The 19403-nt window shown below is 57.9% G+C and overlaps 1 protein-coding gene across 1 annotated transcript in view; it reads left to right on the top strand.

Annotated features, from left to right (window-relative positions):
* The first annotated feature begins 3682 nt into the window (after window positions 1-3682).
* Window positions 3683-19403, top strand: part of SYNPO (synaptopodin) — a 50990-nt gene continuing 35269 nt past the window's right edge. Inside the window, exons 1-2 of the mRNA XM_028527979.2 lie at window positions 3683-3777; window positions 18393-19043. Of these exons, the coding sequence (XP_028383780.1) occupies window positions 18635-19043 (409 nt within the window). The 5' untranslated portion in view covers window positions 3683-3777; window positions 18393-18634. The remainder of the gene's footprint in view (window positions 3778-18392; window positions 19044-19403) is intronic.

Here is a 19403-nt window from a genome sequence, read left to right on the forward strand (position 1 = left end):
GCTGCACGGCCCCCGTGTATCAGGACCCCGCCCCTGCTCTGCTCAGGAAGTCCACGCTGCTCTTCACATCTGGATGGAATTTACCCCCCAAAGCAACTCAATTACCGGTGATCTGATCAGGGCGGCTCCTGTGTCAGTGGGGGCCCTGGCGAAGGTTGCTCTGCCAGAGACGAGGGTGCCTGGGCCTGAGGTCCTCGCCTCTCACCGCCGGCTGCCTTCCTGAGGTCCCTGGGGAGACAGAGCTCAGTCACCGGTGTCCTGCTGAACTGGGCCTGGGGACCCAAAGGGGCTGCCACCTCCTGCCCTGTCTCAGTCCCCCTACTCACTGAAGACCTGAATCAGCACCCAGAGGCCAGAGGGACAAGGAAGGTGGGGTACGACTTTACACCAACTGGCCCGGCCAGGTGCCCATCCAGGGGAGCCTCTGAGGGTGGTGCCCTGGTGACTTGTCTTCTGCTCCCTAGGGAGGCTGGGGGGGAGGGGGCTGGGTGGTAGCGGCTAGCGCCTCCCTGCAAGGCTGTAACAGTGAGGTTTTGGGAACTGAGTGCAGTGCCTTAGTGTGCCCTCCTTGGGAATTAAGGTCATCCCTCCTGTCTTCCTGCAGCTTCTGCTAAGTAGGAGGCAGTGGGCTTCGGGGACTTCCGTTTCTTCAGGCCTGTATTTATCATCTCTTATTGTGAGCCTGAGAACTGCTTTCCCCACCCCTCATTTTCTGCACGCACAGCAGGGCTCCTGGGCCCAGGTGCTCCGGGCTGGAGCACACTGCACCCCTCTCAGAGTGGCCTCCCGGGAGTGCGCCCACCAGGCTGCCTGAGGGAGGGTGTGAATTGGGCCGGACTGGAAACAGAGGGGGTCAGAATCCTCAGGCACATCACAGCAGGTTCATACCTGTGAGGGCCCCCTGCCCTCCAGGGGCCACTCGTGGTCACGGGCTGTGCAATGCTGAGGCAGCAGCACGTGAGTGCATGGGCACACCTACACCACCTCCTTCCATCAGAGACTCCCACCGGGCCCACTCCAGTGTTCACTCCAGCAACTGTCCATTAATGCTCTGCTCGGACGTGGGGACAATGGAAAGGCTGGTCCTGAATCTCACCCCTCAAGGGGCTGGTGCTGGCTGGGGCAAGAAGACACTGACCTAAAAGGTAGGGAAGAGCAGGGCTGCAGCCAGGCGGGCCTCACTTGGCTGTGGGCTCTGCCGAGTTCGGGCTGGGGGGCTTCCAGCGAACAGTGTGGCCTCCCTTCCAGCCCCCTCAGAGCAAGCAGGCGATGCTCATGGAACTCCAGCGAAGTGCCTGGCACAGAGCACATGCGCCACGAAAGGCTGTTGTTATTATCTCAGGAAACAATTAGCACGAGACAACCACCTCTCACTTACCTGGAAACCATCTGATGCGGAACCCAGCCGAGAACTCATACGGAGCCTCCTTCTGAAAAGGCCTCTGAGCTGCCCCCGCAAGAGTGGCAAGTTCATGCGTCCACGTTCACGGACCTGGCTCATCGGCAAGCTGATGATAGCAGGGGCGGCAGATGACAGTGGGGGTAGCTCAGATCACTGGGGGACAGGAAGGCTTCCAGAGGCCTGCGGAACCCAGCTGGCACTGGCTCGGGAAAGGCGGGAGCACTCAGGTGGGGACCGGGTTCCCAGGCGTCTTGAATGTCCCTCTAACTTGTTGGCCGCACTCAGGCAATGGGGACCTGCCATGGGGTCACTGAGGGGAGGTGACAAGATGCCAGGGCTTCTCCGGGAAGCTGCGTCTGCGGACCTTCGCTGTGTTCACTGAGGCGCACTGCTGGAGGCGGGGCCAGGCAGGACCTGTTGGGACCCCGAAAGGAGTAACGCAGGTCCGTCCATGACTCGAAGCCCCAGAGGGGGATGCGCCACACTCTTTATGCACCACAGAGCTGCCCTCGCTCAGTGACAGCTTATCACCACCTCACAGAGGAGAGACACTGTGTCCCTAGACAAGGGACCTCACCCTGTCAGTGGCAGATTGAGACCAAGAACCCAGTTCTCCAGCTCCTGCATCAAAGCCCCGTTTTCGTGGAGGGTTTGGGGTGCTCTGCCTGCCTGTCCCCACGAAACGTGAAGACCCCTGGTGGTGGCACAGTGCTGGCAGCCTTGGGAACAGGGCTGGGACCACGTGGGGAGTCCCCTGGAGATTCTGACCACTGACTCTGGCCTCAGGAAGTCCTGATTAAAGGACCTGCTCCCTTACTTACTGCCAGTGTGGCCTGGGAAACTTCTGGACCTTTCCGAGCCTTAGTTTCCCCCAAATGGGGAGAAGAGGCCTGCAAAGAGGGAGGCTCTTTCTCTCCTGGGAGCCCTGGAGGGCGTGGACTTGTCTCACGGCCACAGATGCAGCCCCCGTGCCTGTGTGGGGCTTGGTGCATGCTAGAAATTCAACGTCATTGTCATAAGCTGTTCACATTTATTACGGGCACTTGCTATGGGTCCAGCACTGTGCTCACTGAACTAAATGGATGGTCAGACAGCTGGTGAGAAGGGGACTGAGCTCTGACAGAAGTGGGAAGCTGAGGCCACTGCTGGGGCTGGGGCCGGGGCTGGGGGGAGGGGAGAAGACTGCAGGCTCTGGGGAAGGTGTGCAGACCAGAGGCAGCTGGGGAATCAAGCGGGCCAGCAAGCGCAACCTCTGAAGACCCAGGTTCGGTATTCTGCTCTGCCATTGTCTTGCTACGTGACATTGACCAAGGTCTGGACCTCTCTGGGCCTCTGTTTTTCCTCCTGGAGGCACAAGACACCTGGAGCCAAGCTGTCAGGGAGGGAGGCTCCCATACCTGAGGCCTCCAGGCCTGTTGGGATCTGCCAGCCTGAAGGGGATTTCCTGGGACCGGCCCAGTTCCCAGCCCTGCTGCCGTCTCCCCTGGATGGGTGCCCAGAGTTGGGGGGGGTCCCAGAGCAGCCCTCCAATGGGAAAGGCAGGCGGGCACGCTCCCAGACCACACCTTGGCCCTCCTTCTGGGCCTCTAGGGTCTCCCTGCCCCCAGCCCTGAGGTGGGACAGTGGGGGATCTCTCCTGTTGAAGGAAGAAAGCACTGCCCCGTGGCCTCAAGCTCCCGATTTGCTGTGTGACCTCAGGCAAGTCCCTGCCCCTTTCTGGGCCTTGGTCTCTTGTCTCTGAAATGAGGAAGGCAGAGATTTCCAGGCTCTTTCCTAACTAACATTCTGGGGTCCTGCTGGGGGTGGGGCTGTCAGGAAAGAGAACTGGGATGGGGTGGGGGGCACTGGGTTCCGGGGACTCGCTTTCCCCACTGCAGAGCCAGAGGCAGAAGGGGAAGAAGGGGGGCGGCGGGAGGAAAGGAGCCCCACGGCCTCCAGGTGGCTGTTCGAGGGGGCAAGGCAAGCCTGAGGTTTTGGAAACATATTTATTTTTAAGTGTCCGGTGTCACTGGGGCCGTTTTCCGAGGTTTTGAAATGCTCCAGAAGTCAGCCCGTGCCTGTGCGTGTGTGCCGAGCCGAACATGGGCTGTATTTATTCATCCTTTAGCCCGAGCCCTTAAAAATATAGACGGCTAATGTCTTCAGTATGTATGAAATATCCCATATGCTCGGAAACAAAAGGGGCTCTGTTATTAAAGTTTCATTTCCACACGCCCCCTCCCCTCCCTCCCGCCCGCCCCCCTGACACCCTGCCCTCCTCCCATCCTGCTCAGCCTGCTGGAGACAGAGCAGGATCGAGGAGGCAGGCGGGCAGCCGTGGCCGGAGCCCGGGCACAGCCGGGCCCTGTGCGAGCGCGTGCGGATGCTGGCTCCAGGTGAGGGGAGGCCTCGGAAGAGGACAGCAGCGTCTTCCAGGAGAGAGGGGTCTTGGGGGTCCCCAGGATGGCCAGGGGAGGCGTGGGGGCGAGGTGGCCCTTCTTGTGGGCGCCACCGGGGCCGGGGCCCTGGCAGGGCCCCGCTGTCTGGGACGGAAATGCCCGCTCTGCTGCTAACTGAAACCACATGTGTCTCCAGGCAGCGGGACGGAGACGCCGCCAAGCCTGGGGCTTGGGGCTCTGCGGGGAGGAGAGAGGCAGGCCGGCCCCGCCGTGTGCCTCGGGGGGTGTGTGTGTGAAGGGGCCCCCCTTGGAAAGGGTGGGGGTCTTCTGCATCTGTACAAGTGACAGCGCGTCAGAGTGTGTGAGTGTCGGTCTGAGTTCGGGGGGCGTGTGTGTGTGTGTGTATGTGTTGCATGGATGAGTGTGTGTGTGAACATGTAAGCGTGTCTGCTGGTCAGTGGAGCGACCGGCTCACAGAGCTGAACTGGCCCTCTTTTTGGCCTCCTGTGGCCCGAGTCCTGGGCAGACCTCTACCTGTCCCCCAGAGCCCGGGTGTCTGCTGGCTGCCTCCCGGGAGGGTCCGCCAGGGTGAGGACACACCGAGGCGGGTGGCGGCCCTTTTTTCTGGGACTCGCCTGTGGCCGCCATCCTCCTTCGTTCTTTTTCCTCCAGCGAGTTCCGCCGTCTCACACCTGCCAAACTTCAACCCATTTCCAAGTGAGAAAGGTTGAGGCAGAGAGCAAGGGGCTGCGCACAATCTCCCTCCCACGTCCGTTTTCATCTTTTTCAGCATGCTCACCGCCGGGACCGTGGCATGTTCACGGCAGCCCTAGAAGGTGAGAAAACCAAGCCCAAGACAGGGGACAGCTTCCCACAGCATCAGGGAGACGCTCTGGGGGCTGTCCGGGCCTGGAGGGGGTCGGAGGACTGCTGGGACGTGGGCTCAGCCCGGGGGGAAAGCCCGGAGGCTGCCCTCAGGTTCTGTGGCAGATGGAGGCCCAGGGGGAGCTCCGTGCTGGGTGTCCTCTCCCTAAGGAGCGAGCCTGGCTGGGAGCTGGGCACTGGGTCCTGGGGGTGGCCCTGCCATGCCTTCCGTGGGTGTCGGACAGGTCTCCTCGACCTCCAGACCTCAGGTGCCCCCGTCTCTACCGTGCCAGGCTGAGAGCCTGGAGCGCGTTTCCCAGAGGGCGGTGCGCGCCGCTCTGGCAGCTCACGAGGTGGTGCCATTTAAGAAGGATTGTTATTTTCACCCATGTTGGGGAAAACTATACAAAAGCACATCGGACCGGCGAGTGGATTCCAACAAAATGTAAACTACCCACATGAGTGGAGACTGAGGGCCGCCGGGAGACCCCGGGCCCTGGGCGTCTCGGCTCTCTCGAGGCTTCGACCATTTTAAATGACCACAGAGAGTCCATGCTGGCTGTCAAGGCAAGCACTGCCAAGATGCAATCTGCTATGTAGACCTTCTCTGGGTCCCCACAAAATAGCAGCCCTGTAGTCCTGTGATTAGAGTGAAAAGCTCAGTTGTCATCTCTGAGTGTGTGTGTGAGCTCGTGTGTGCGTGCATGTGCGTGCGTGACGTGTGGGAAGGGACCAGGGATGGAAGAGGTAGAGCTGGGGAAAAGATCAGCCTGTCCCTGTGATCAGGGCTGGGTGCCCAAGGTCAAAGGCAAGGAGTTTGGGAAAGAGATTGTTCTCTAACTGACATTTTCAAGTGCTCTGGCCGGCGTCAGCCTCGCTTTGAATTGCCAGGGTGGGTGAGTAAGCCGGGGGCCAGCCTGGCTTCAGCCTTTCCTGCCATTCAGCCTTGGCTCCCTGGCCACTCAGCTGCATTTGACGTGCCAACCCAGGACTGACCTGGGAGGGGTGCAGGGGTGTGGAGGGCCCCCCAGTTACTTCTCCAGGCTGGGCTGGTTGGAGCTGGTGTCACTGAGGACGGGCCCCTGCATGCCTCCCCCTCACTGAGCAGCCCGCTCTTGCTCTTACTGTTACTCATGACGATGACTGTTTACCTGTGGACCTTCGTGGCTGACGGTTCCTTCCGCAGCTCTCCAGGCAGGCTCGTCCCTGCTCTCCTGCAGTGGGCGCAGCTTCCCAGGCGGTTCTTTCTTGTCTCGTCCTGCAACAGGCAGAGGGCACCAGACTTTGGCTCAAGGATGGGGATGGCGTCCTGGGGTGAGGAGTGAATTCCTGACCCCTCCTCGGGGAGGCAGCAGGTACAGAGGAAGGAGCCCAGGGCAAACTCCTCTCGGCACCTCAGACTTCCCTCTGGCCCCAGAAGACATTGTCCTCTGGGAGGCTGAAGGAACCTCTAGCTCTGTCCTAGGATGGAGTGACATCTGTCTGTTTCCAGGGGGTTCTTGTTTCTCTAGAAGCGTGCCTGCCCTGGGGTAGGGGGCAGGGAGAGCCCTGTGAGCTTTAGGGCCAGGCTGCCTGGAGCGGGCAGGTCATGTGGAGTCATCCTCACTCTTGGGCCCAGGTTCGGAGCTGTCCCAAATCCTGGGGAAGCAGCTGGCCAGGGTCAGGGGCACACTCCCGACTTGCAGAACTTATCACGTTCTAACCAACCTTGTGGGCCCTGCAGCTACACCCCAGGTTCAAGGGCAAACAGAGTCCAGCTTTATGATGCATTGGGCAGCTTCGTGGGCATCTCTAGAGAGACCCGCCTGCCCAGGGAGTGGGGAGTGGCACCGCTGCGAGGGCAGGATGTGGGTTTAGTGAAACATTCCCTAATGACACATTCTCAATTGGAAAATGGAACTGTCTATACGACCACGGTCCCCTTAAATATGTCACCCTTGGTGGGCTAAGACTGGGTTCTGAGGGAAACCAGGGACTCTGGTTAAACTCAGGTTACCCACAGGTTACCTACTCATGGGGATGCCCTGGGGCTCCCCAGGATTAGATCCCGCCCTGCTTTCTGTGTCCTGGGTTCTGTAAAGGCAGAGTGTGGGCTGGAGGCAAAGCAGCTTGTCTACAGAGCCACCTCCAGGTCTACGGGTGACCACAATGTTGACGCCAGGCAGCGGGGAGCTGAAGTTTGCTGTCGGGGAGGGAGACACACAAAGGAGCAAAGGGGTCAAGGGCGCCTGTGCCCCTCTCCCGCTGCAGCCGTGGGCCTGCGCCAGGTCCCTGTGTGTCCTCGGCTCCACCTTCCTGATCTGTAAAATGGGTTGTCGTGAAGATTCAAGAGATGACGCACATGAGCCCCGGCACACACTGTGTCTGGCACTTCTTAAATAATAGGTCGAAGGTGTCAGGCCCGTCAGTAGCTCTGCTGACCGGGAGGGAGAGAGTCACTGTCATGTTACGTGCGAGAGAATGACTCTGGGCAATGTGCCCTGAGATGAGGGAAAGGCGCTGAGTCTTCCTCGGGCCTCTGCACCAGTCCCAGCCACACCCCTCTGGCTGGGTAACCTCAAGAAGGTGACCTAACCACACTCCGAGTCTCAGGTTCCTCATCTACAAAATCGGGAAAAAAGAGATAGAACCTGCTTCATAGGGTGGTTGTGGGGATTAAATGAGCCACCCTAAAGCTCCTGGCACATAGTAGGTGCTCAGCGAATACTACCTAGCTGAATGGGAACCTGGCGGCCTGAGGCCAGGCCCTGAGCTGAGCCTCTCAATGGTCTCTCTGGCCCCGGGTCAGGGCTGCAGCCTTTGTGGAGGGTAGAACCAGGGACCAGAGGCTCGGGAGCCCCAGGAGGGCTTCTGCCCCAGGCACTAGTTTCCGATCTTGCCACAGAAACGACCAGACACCTCCTGGGAAAGTGCTGTGCCCCAGCGCCCGGGCAGTGGAGGGCAGGGACTTGGTATTCATTACCATTGCCAGCAGGAGTGCGGGACAGTTTCCTACTGGAGGAATCCAGGAAACTGAGGCTGGGAGAGGGGAGGGGCCTGTGTGGGGTCAGTGTGGCAGTGAGGCCACGCTGGAGGGTGGAGGCAAGAAACTGGGAAACCACCGTGGGGTGAGGGGCAGGGAAGGGCCCTGTCCCTACCCTGCCAGGGCCTCCCTCCCCGCTCTGCTCTCTGGGAGCAGGAACTGGTTAAAGGGGAACAGGGAAGGAGGGAAAGAAAGCAAACAGCCAGAGAAAAGCCTGGAGCTTGAAGTGCTGGGATTGTTTGGTCTGGCTGAGCCACCTCCTGGGCCACTCCCAGCAGCTCTGCAGACAGACTCCCACACCCCCCGCCACATGTGTGCATGCACGCACACACATGCATACATACATGCACAGACAGACACACAAGCAGCCACACGCAGTCAGACGAGCACGCACACACAACACACACATGCCCGCAGACGCAAACCGCGCACAGGCACAGACACACGGTGTGGAAGCCCCGAGGTGCCGGGGCGGAGGGTTTCTGCGGTTCCTTCGAGCTCCCCCTCGCCGCTCCCCCTCCCTCCCCCCACCCCCAATTACTGACACACTGGCACAGCCCCTCACTGCAGCCACCGGGACACCTGCCGTGCCTGCACACCTTGGGCTCTAAGCTCTTTACTTATATGAACTTGTTTAATCCTCCCAACAGCCCTAGAAGGCAAGCACTGTAATTAGCCCCGGTTTGCAGATGGAAAAACAGGCGCGGGGAGGTGAAGTGACTCGCCCGAGGTCACATCCTTGGTTCAGAGGCCCCCAGGGTACAGAGCTCCTCGGGGAACCGCTGCCCCACACCGTCTCTGAGGGCACCGGGCTCTGGCTCTGGGCCAGGGACTGGGATCAGCGCCGTCACCCACACTGTCCCTGTCACGTGAAGCAGCAACGTGATGTTGCCCTTTTCTCAGGCCCAGGGGAGGGCCGTGGACACGGAGCGTGGAGGAGCAGCGCTGGGCGTCCTACTGTGTGCTGGGCCAGGCTGCGGCGGCGAGGAGAGGCAGGGGTTGGGTTGGACAAACCGTCGCCTCTGCAGGGTTAAGCTCAGTGCCCTCCAGCCTGCTCCTGTAGCTTCTTCTCCCCTTGCCCCCTTTCCTCATCTGCTCCACAGCTGGGACCGTGCCTCCATCCCCTGGACCTTGCGTGTCCAGTGTGTGACACCCTCACACTCGTTCAGCCAGCCCACCATTGCCTCAATAAGTGTGCCCTGTGCATCTTTAATGATAGCTGTGGATAACTGTTGACAAAACATCTTTCCCTTTCATTATTTTATTTCATCCTGCGTGTGTGGAGGGAGGGGAGGGGATGATTCCTTTCTTTTATCTCAGCTCCACCACTCACTGAGAGTCTTTCCAGCAGAGGGCCAAACGAACATACCAGAGCCCTCATCAGGCTCAAAGCTTCTTGCTGAGGGAATGAATGCCGAGCGAAACAGACTCGGCGCCAGCCCTGGAGGAGCCAGAATCATGACCCGTGCTTCCTGAGCCCGTCCCGTGTGCCTGGCACCAGCCCGGGGCTTCCCCCACGTCCCTTCCTTATATCCCCACATCCTTGCCTAGGGGATGGTGCAGTTATTGGTCCCCTTTTCCAGATGGGGCAGTTGAGGCCTAGGGAGGCTAAATCGCTCCTCATGGCCCTTGTCTCCCCCACCTTGTATTATGGATATTCCAACCCCTGTCTTAGGCCCTGCTGTCCGTGCCAGACTCCCGGTGGCAGGACCCACTTCCGTTTTCCCTCTGTTCCCTGCATGGTGTCTTGCACAACGCTGGCCCCCAGTGGCACCAGTGAGGGTTCGTTACATTCACTGGGTGGAGTGAAACTTTGGGGAAGAAAGGGAGAATGTAGCAGAGAAGAGAGGCTTAGTGGGGAGCCCCAAGTAACGGGCAGACAGAAGCATAATTTAGTGTCAGCGCTGGGTGACATCTTCAAAGACCACCCCAGTCAATGCCTCCCCCACCCACACTCAGTTTTTGGACTCCCTCTAGGCTAGCCTGCCAAGGAGTTTCCCAGGCTCTGCTTGTTCCCTGCCACTGACAGGCAGCTCAGCCCCTACTGAGAGGCATGAGGTAATCCAGTGAAATAACTCAGCTTAGTGCCAAATGGTCCCCTGATAAGCTGATCTTTACTGAGTGCTTTCTCTCTGCTGGGCATATTAAATCCACGCCCAAACCACGAGAGGTAGGTACAATTATTATCCTAGTTTTACGGATGGGGAAACCGAGGCACGGAGAGTCATGTTACTTGCCCAGGGTCTCATAGCTGGCAAGCGGCAGGAAGCAGAATACAACTCACAGCCAGGGAGCAGCCCCAGGGGGTACCGGACGGCGGGCCCTCCCGGCCTCCAGGCGGGTGCCACCCAGCGACATCTGTGCGAGCCCACGCGTCGTTTTCAGTGTTCTAGCAGCCGCGCTGAGAGAGGAAAAAGGAACAGGTGAGAAACGAAAGCTCTAAAATTTATTTTAGTAATACACGTATTTAAATCCAAAGCAACATCATTTTAACATGTAATAAATCTAAAAAATGTTACTAATGAGACATTTTACATTCTTCTCTGGTACTAAGTCTTGGAAGCCCGGTGTGTCATAGTCTCCGTTTCCAGCACATCTCAGCTGGAACTCGCGACAAGCGCTCAGTAGCACACGTGGCTGGGGCACCGTTCCGGACCGCGTAGTTCCGCACTAGACCGCCTTTAAGGTGCTTACTGTGCTGTATCCCAGTGCATGGGAAGGGTGCGATCCATGTGAGCCACTCTTGCGATTATTTTATATCACTGGCTGTTGCGGATGGCGGTCCAGGGGGAAGCTGGGCTGAAGCTTCCAGAAAATGATATTTCTATTCTTTTTTTAAAGATTTTATTTATTTATTTTTAGAGAGGGAAGGAAAGGAGAAAGAGAAAGAGAGAGAGAAACAGCAATGTGCGGTTGCTGGGGGCCCTGGCCTGCAACCCAGGCATGTGCCCTGACTGGGAATCAAACCTGCAACACTTTGGTTCACAGCCTGCACTCAATCCACTGAGCTACGCCAGCCAGGGCTCTATTCTTAATCTGAGTCCTCCAGGCCAGCAGCTGGATGGCCCCCAAGCTGAGCCAAGCTGGGAGCCCTTGGCCTCTGGGTTGAGAGGAGGCAGCCTCTTTCTAAGCCACCCTTTCTAAGAGAAGAGAGACCAGACTGAAGTCTCTCCATTTCCCCAGCGGGCCAGCTGAGCACCACATGAAGTGAGGCCTCTCTGGGGTTTATAAACTCATGGCCCATCTGCCTGGGGCGTGGGGGCGGGGGCAGGCGTACATCTGGAGGGGGAGGCCCAAGCCCTTCCTTCTGTGGGCCCTGGGAGCAGCACCTCCTGCACGCTTTAGGGAGATTAGGCCTTTACACGGAGCAAACAAACATGTCCCCATCACTGTTTTAATACAGTTTCGCCCCATGAGTTAAATGAAGCAGGAATGAGGGGTCCATGCTGCCCCCTAGCTCTCTGTGGTTCCCAGACAGCTGCCGAAGGCTTGCGAAGAGGCAGGCAATGTGAGCCAGAGGTTCCCAAACCTGTCTGCATGCTGGAGTCACCTGGAAAATCTCACAAATATACTGGTGCCCCCAGAGGTTGTGCCTGAATGGTCCAAAGCTTTGGAATGTGTCAAAGACCCTCCGGTGATCTAAATGCAGGCAAGTTTGGAAACTGCTGTGTTAACCCTTAGGGGCACAAGCTCCCTTAGCCCTCACAGTAGCCATGGTGCAGGTGTGGCTATGGTTCCCACTCTCCAGGTGGGAAGGTGGAGGCTCACGGCCCAAGGTTAGCCAGCCAGGAAGCAGGCGTGGTAGGCATCCACCAGTCAAGGTCTTGATCAGTGGTGTGCTGGCAAACGCTTAATAGCTGGCTCTCCAGCAGGAAAAAAAGCCCCGCTTTGCAGCATTTGCCCATCTGCATGGTGTAATGACTCCCACCGTGGCTGATCCTAAGCTACGAGAGTTGGGAAGTGATTCCCACAATCGGCTGCTGGGTCAGTTTGGCAGCCCCAGCGCAGGGCTGGGCCACTCTGCATGGTGAGCGGAAGGTCCTATTGAGTGAGAGGTGGTTGTGGTCGGAAACTGTCTGAATCTTTAGTCATAGAACCCTCTTCCCCATGAACATTTGAGAACCTCAATATACCCAACAGGTAAAAAGCCGTATGTTATCAGTAGAGGTTTATTTTACAAACTTAAATCATAATATCTTGCTCCTGTTCAACCGGGGCGAGGCCAGTTTGACCCCTCAGATGGGGTGAGGGGGACTAGTGAGCATGGGCAGCAGGTAACACAAGAAGTGGCTGCTTCTTAGAGCCAGGAGCCTGTGCCCTGGCCCACCTCTGACGCTCAGCTCACCAGAGGGCCAAGCGGCCTCGGGCCAGTCCCCGCCCCCTCCGGGCCTCCATTTTTCGTGCACGCTGGAGGAGAACAGACTCCTGGGGCATGGCTTCCCGGGCTGACTTTGGCCCTGCCCCACCTCTTGCCCGACCCCAGCCAGCCTTGACCCCATATTTATAGCCATGACTTCAGTCTCTCCAGTTCTGCTAAAGCTTGTTCCCTGGCCCACGTATTTATGACCCAGCAGGGCAGAAATAGATGTGACGTGCAGGGGATTTAGCTGATTTTGTGAGCAGGCTGGATTCGGGGCATCTATGTGGACCGGGCTTGAGTCTCCGTGCAGGGCGCATACAGACCCCAGGCCCAGCTGTGGGGTTGTGTGGTTGGTGGTCGCTGAGACCCAGGAGTGGAGGGTTTGCCAAGTCCCAGAGGGTGTGGCAGACCCAGGGCCCCAACCAAGGACTCTTTGGGCTGTGCAAAATGGCCTCTCCTCAGACCCCCAGACCCCCCACCCCCGACCAGGTCCCAGTTTGGTTATTTTCCTGCTCTGGGACCGTGGGCATGGTTATCCTCCCTGGGCCTCCATCTCCCCATCTGTTAAATGGGCATAGTAGTCAGGGCCAGCCTCGTGAGGTTATTCTGAGCAGCAAACAAGGTCATACTATGTATAGTACGGAGCCCAGCACATAATCAATGCTTAATAAATAGCCACTCTAGTTCTGACTATAACTTCAGTCACCCCTTGATAAAAAGGACAATTATAATGGCAGGAAAACCCATTCTCCTGAGAAAGTCGCATCTTTCTGAGCACTCACGAAGGGGATGGATTTAACCGTCCCCACCTCTGCACTGCAGCGTCGTTCTTGTCCCCCACCGCGTCGCGTGCTCTGGGCGTCACCCTGAGGAGGCACCCTGTCCATGGAAGGGACTCGGGAAAGAATGCCCTCAAAGAAACAATGCCAGTATGTGAAGTTGTATTTTTTATGTACCGGATCATAAAAGTACTCAGTCTTAACTGGTAGGCTTGTTCCCAACGGACATCCAGGCTCTAAAGTGGTGAGCAATTGGACAGTCAGGGTATTGGCATAAGAAATGCATCTCCCAGGTCCCTGCAAGGCTGGTGCTGCTGAGCTTCCCACCTAATGCTGATTTTATGTGTCTGTAGTCGCATATGGGAAGTTAACATAATAGTGAACTTGAAATACATGTGCCATTCACAACACAGGATGGCATCTGTCGAGGGTTTTATGTTAGCGCCACTGTTTTCTCTGTCCTAACGATCCACTGCAGTCCTCGGCCCCCTTTCCTGCATAATTATTTTTTTGTTGCACTTGTTACCGTCTGACACGCTTTTTCATGTATTCGTTATCCGCCTACCCCAGCTAACATGTGAACTTCGAGTGGGCAGGGTTCCTTCCCTTTCTGTCCACTGTGTACTGTGCACAGCTCTCAGAAGGGGGGGTGGCACGTGGGGAGGTGTTCGGGGACTACGTGTTGAATGAATGAATGAATGAATAAGTGAATGGCTGAGTCTGAGTCTCCATTCTACCAAGAAGCCAACTAAAGTTCAGTGAGGTGAGTGATGGTCCCAAGTCACCCGGCTGTCATGATGCTAAACGGAGGTCTGGCACATACTCACCCCTCCTGAGACCACCCCACATCCTGGCTAGGTCCTTCCCCGTCCCTCACAGCTGCCTCTTCCCAAGGACTGGTTTCCTGATGCATCCAGAGCTCCCCCTAGCTTCACCTGACACCCCTTCTTACCCAGGAGGTGCGCGGGAACAGAGGGCAGGAATGAAGTAGGGAGGCAGGAGGAGAGGTCAGGGCCACTGGGCAGCCCGGGCGCTGGTGGCTGGAGGCTGAGGCAGGCAGGAAAGAGGCCAGGGTTGGTCATTTTGTCATGCAGGACTGGAAGGAGGGGTCAGTCACAGGGGGGTCACGCTGGCACATCCCTGTGGGACTGACTCTGGGAAATGCTGGGACAGGGCGGGTCCCAGGGGATTCAGGGAGAGCTTCAGCCTTGGTGACTCTCAGTCCCCTAGCCGCTGCGCCCAAGGTCTACTTCAGCTGGGGAAACGCAGGCCCATGGAAAGGAAGGGACTCTTTCAAGAACACATAGCAAGGTCATCGCCAATGCCAGGCTTCCTTGCACTCTCCAGTTCTGTGGGGTGGAGGAGCTTCGGAGTCAGGGGGAAGAGACCCCCACCTTGGCTTCTATCCCCTCGTGAGAGAGAAATATTAAGGCAGGAACATATACTCTTAGCCCAGATTCTTGGGGACAAGGGAAGCTCCCTTCCTAGCGGCAGGGAAAACTCAACTCTGAGCAGGCCAGACGCTACTCCCCACCCCACTCCTGATGCCAAGGTGCTGCCCGACAGGTGTGGTTCGTAGGTGCACCTTGAGCCATCTGAATCAGTTCTGAGTTACACCTTTCCCCAGGTTAACTCCATTTTTGCCCCTAGGCTGTGCACAGTTAATGCCCCAGCCACCCTGCATTCATTATTCTACCTGATAAATATTTATTGAGGGACTAGTATGTGCCAGGCAATGTACGAGGCACCAGAGATAACCTCCTCCCTCTCTCTTTCCCATCCTTTGGTCCTCCCATCCTTCCTTCTCATTCATTCACTCATTCACTCATTCATTCAGTAACTGCCTGAACTATTGAGGCAGCACAGCCTTATGGGTGAGAGTGATATTTGCAGCCAGACTCTCAGGATGTGAACTCTGACTCAGTCACTTACTGGCTGTGTGAACTTGGCAAGTCACGTAAACTTGATTTCCTATCTGTAAAAACGGTGACAATAATAGCACCTTCCTTATAGGGTTGTGATGAGGAGCAGACTGATGCATGCTAAGTGTCTGGAATAGCACCTGACGTCGTGAGCACTGCACGAACATTAGCTGTTATCGTTGTTGTTGTTATTGTGTGCCTGGCGCTGTGCAGGGGCAGAGGAAGTCGGTCTAAAACGCTCCGCTCACGCAGATCCCTGTATGTTCCAGCCTCTCACCCCCCTCCTGGTCTTCCTGCCTCCAGCCCCGCCAAGCGGCCTCCAACCCTGCCAAGAGGCCTCCAGTCCTGGGGACCCTGCTTGGGCTCCTGGAAGCTCAGGGGAGTGAGGAGGGGCAGCTGATGGCTCACAGGGAGCAGGGCTTACGTGAGGAGCGGGAGCGGGTGGCTGGGCTCCTCCTGGGTTCGCACGCCAGGCCTGAGTCTGACTTGCTGTGGAGCCTGGGTGAGCCCTTCCACCTCTCTGGGATGGGGGCCACGAGTCGGCTGACTGTGTTGGCCCTCCTGCCCAGGCTCACGTCTAGAGCCTGTGGCCGGATGAGGGACGTGGATTTGGGGGAGCTAGCATTAGAGGACCCCCCCTCTTATTTCTGCTGAGGCTGGAGTGGAGCCTCTGCTGCCCACAGTGAAGATGTGCCCACACAGACATGCGTGCGGTGTCTGACCTGCAACCCCGGGGGCTGTGGGGGTCCCCAGAGTCAGTCTGCAGTGAGAGCAAGGGGTAAGAGCACAGGGCCCAGCGGCCCAAGTCACACCCTGCTCTACACTCCCCATCCGTGTGGCTCTGGATTCGGACTGTGCTCTTCCATGCCTCAGTCTCCCCATCTGTAGGCAGCACTCACAGGCCTGCCCCACGGGGAGTGTCAGGTAGTAGATTTGGTCCAGCACTAGCAGATGCTCAGACAGCGGCAGCTGCCATTGCAGTTATGGGTCACACCTCTCCCCACCTCCACCTGGCCCCAGCTCCTGAGCTGGGTGGGTGTTCCAGGTCTCAGGCCCACACGGGGCCTGCCCAGGCCCCCCCTTCCCCCAAGAGGGAGACTTGAATCGAAGAGCTCCTGCCAACCCCTCCCTCCACGCTTGGCAACATGAAGACAACGCCGGCCAAAAATATTTGTGTGGGTGGCGGAAAGTTAGCTTTTCCGCCTCTCTCTTCTTTCCTGGAAACCGTGGCCACCATCAAATACAGCAAAACAGAAGCAGGGACAGAGCATGGCGGGGCCCCTGTGGGGCGCCAGAGGGGGCCTACCCCCCTGCCCACTCCTCCTGCCTCCTGCCATCTGTCCCTGTGGTGCTGTGGGCGGTGGGGTGGGGGGCTCCAAGTGCTTAGAATCACGGCACCCTGCAGTGCCGCGGCTAGACAGAACCCCCCCACCCCCCCACCAATGTCCTTGGTCTCAACCCCGCCGTTGTGCCTTTGGGCAAACTGACTCCACGGTGCAGAAGACACCCGCCCGAGGTCACACAGCCAGTGAGGGATTTTCAGAATTCATTGGCCCTTTGTGAGCTTTTAAGATTCTGATGGCAGAAATCTGGCAGCAGCTGGTGAGAAAGAATCTGGAGGAAGGAGGCCTCTTCTGTGCTGGCCCGTGCAGCTACGGAGTCAAAGCAGGGGTCCGCTCCCGGCCCTGCGGCTTAGGCCAAAGCCCCTTTGCCTACCTGAGCCTCAGTTTCCTCGTGTCTAAAATGGGGTAATAATAACAGCACCCCTTTCAGGGCTGTTGTGAGGGTTTGCTTGGGTAACCTCAGTGCATGACCCAGCAGGGGACAGGCGTGCAGTCTTGTGAGTGCACATGCCTCTCCAGGCAGAAGGCTGGCTTCTCTGCACTGATTTCTGCGTCACCGAGGCTACAGTAACAGGTGCCCGTTATCTTTCCGATCCGGATACTCATTTGCCTTCCCCTGGTTGGCATTGATTTTCCCCAGGGCCTGGTAATGCGCTTATCTTTCCTCTTGCCTACCAGACTCTTCCTGGCACCGCTCCAGCCAGAAGCTGAGGCCTAGACCCAGCCTGCTGGGGTGGGGGTGGAGTGCCTGGGGACGGAGGCGTGGCCTCCAGGTCAAGTGCCACGGCAGCTGAGGTCAGCCCAGGCCCTGAGGTCACCAGTGTCCACAGGTGCTCACAGTTCTCAGGGTTCTCACTGCCCACAGGGCAGCCGGGGCACGAGTGTGTGTGGGGTTCTTCTCTCCCCATCTGCAGCAGGGTGAGGTTCAGAATGTTCGCACTCGCCAGAGTTCGCACGGCTGAGAAGCAGTGGAATCAAGATCTGTTCCACGAGATCTGCGGATTCCGAGGGTTCCTCCCATTGGCCTTGTCTGAAGCGCTACCTGCCTGTCCTGGGGCACCTGGTCCACCTCCTGTGCCTCCACGAACGATCTGCTCACCATTGTGTCCAGACTGAAACCGCCCCCTGCGCTCCAGGCCCCCAGGTGGAGGCGGTTGCAGGCTCATCTCCCCCGGAAATCCCAAATCGATCGCATCTCCCTGCTCCCCTGAACACCTGCTCCGCGGCTCCTTCCCATTTATTGCTGATCTCTGGTAATGAAAAGCACGACACCACACTGTCACCAGAGCTGCATCCCAGACTCCTCCCCCTTCCTCCACACCCACTCTCCATCTGCCTCCCAGCCCAGCCAGCTCTTCCACCCAAGTTTCTCTCCCATCCACCCATCCCCTCCTCGCTTCCCGCGAGGAAGCTCCCTCCCCCTTCTCCCGGAGTATTATCATGGTTAACATTTCTAAATAATCATGCTCCCCACACCACCAGATTTTAAGTCTTCGTGAGCCAGAGTGTCATATCTTCTTTATCTCCACTGTACGCCCTGTGCTTTTTATAGTGTCTGGAATGTGATAGGAGCGCAAGAAATTTTGTGAAATAAAAGAATAGCCAATGTATTAAGTTGCATCTCAGAAACTGTGCTAAGTCCTCTGCGTGCATTTTTCTCACTGAATTGTCAGTGCTGCACTATACTGGAGATACTATAGTTCCCATTTTACAGATGGGAAAGCTGAGGCTCAGAGAGGTCGCACGGCTAGCTGCCCATCACGAGAGCGGCAGAGCTGGGGTTCCAGCTGGAAGCTTGTCATGTAGGCACGTCGCTGCACTGGCTCACTTGGTGCCCAGCCTTCTCAGGGGTCCCTGTCCCCAGCCTTGCGCCCTCTGCTCCCCTGTTCCTGAGATCCCTGTGGTGTATGTACTTTTGGTGGCATGTGAGACAATTCTTTCCAGGGGGTGCCCGGATAAGTATTTTTAAATAACTAGCTATTTATTTAATGTGTATTGGGGAAAACGACTTAGCACAACATTCTTGTGGTTTTCCTGCAATTATTGCTTAAGTCCTAAGTAATAAAAGTAAGTTATTTAAAGTGGATTTACAGAAAAATACTGAGCAAATAAAGTGTCAAATGGCATAAAGTGTCATATGGCCAGACCTGGAGACACTGAGTGACTGAAGCTTGAGACTTCCCCGCGGATGTGCATGGGACCTGGACCCCGGGACCCAGCCAGGTCTAGGGGCGGCCCTAAGGTGAACGGATAGGCCTCAGGAATTCAGCCCCAAACAGCCAGTGAGCTGTCTCATGTGCTGCTTCTCTTCTCTCTGTGCAGACAGATCGTCTTGAAGGGGGGACCTCACTGACCAGAGGCGGGTTAAGAAGGAGGGCTTGGGGGCCCTCTCAGCCCCGGAAGGCTCGCCGTTGGCCGTTGCCCAGCTCTGTGAGTGGCCTAAGGAAGTCAAGCTGCAGAGAGCCAGAGGAGACCTGGAGAGGAGAGAAGACCAGGACGCACGCAGGCACGCAGGCCCCAGCCCGAGCGCCAGCTTCTCCGCGCCCCTGAGCAGAGGCAGCACTATGCTGGGCCCCCACCTCCCACCCCCACCCCTGGGGAGTAGGCCCAGCGAAGGCAGGCCTGCCCCCTGCGCCTTCCGGATCCCTGATGGGAGCTACAGGTGTCTGGCCTTGGAAGCCGAGGAGAGCAGTGGTGAGGAGGGCCTGCAGGGAGAGGCAGGGCCCGTGGACGTGGAGGACAAGATAGCCAGCAGGAGTGGGGACAACTCCGCCTGCAGAGCCACCCAAGGGGCACCAGAGTTGCCCAAAGCCCTGGGCATCCCGCCACCCAGCTGCTCCAAGGAGGCACGGAGGGGGCCCCAGCATGCTGACAGGGCCGGCCAGGACTGGGAGTTGGTGAAGGCCCGGCAGGTGATAACAGCCAGCCCCAGCCCCAGCGCCAGCTCTGGGCCCAGGATTCCTCAGAAACCAGGTAAGCTCGTGCCCCTTTTCTTCTGGACTGCCAGGGTCACAGGGGACCCCACAGGTCTTCAACCCAGGGGCTCCTGACCGTATTTTCCCATGATGCGTAACAGGCCATCACAGCCCCGCAGCACGTCCAGACGGACAGCCCTGGACACACGGGGAGGCTGTGAGCTACGTGCAGTTCCAGCTGCTCCACCTCTGAGCCCGTCGTCTGTCCGCCAAAGGGGGCGCGTGAAAAGGCCGGGAGAGAAAGCCGTGTTGTCCTGCTCGGCTGGAGACAGGCTCCACCTCTCGCTTTTGTCTGCCCTTTAATCACTGGCGCTAACCAGCGCCGGTGGGGTGCAGACAGTTGATGGGGTGGGACTGC

This window comes from Phyllostomus discolor, chromosome 13, assembly GCF_004126475.2.
Source record: "Phyllostomus discolor isolate MPI-MPIP mPhyDis1 chromosome 13, mPhyDis1.pri.v3, whole genome shotgun sequence".
Taxonomy (NCBI): Eukaryota; Metazoa; Chordata; class Mammalia; order Chiroptera; family Phyllostomidae; genus Phyllostomus; species Phyllostomus discolor.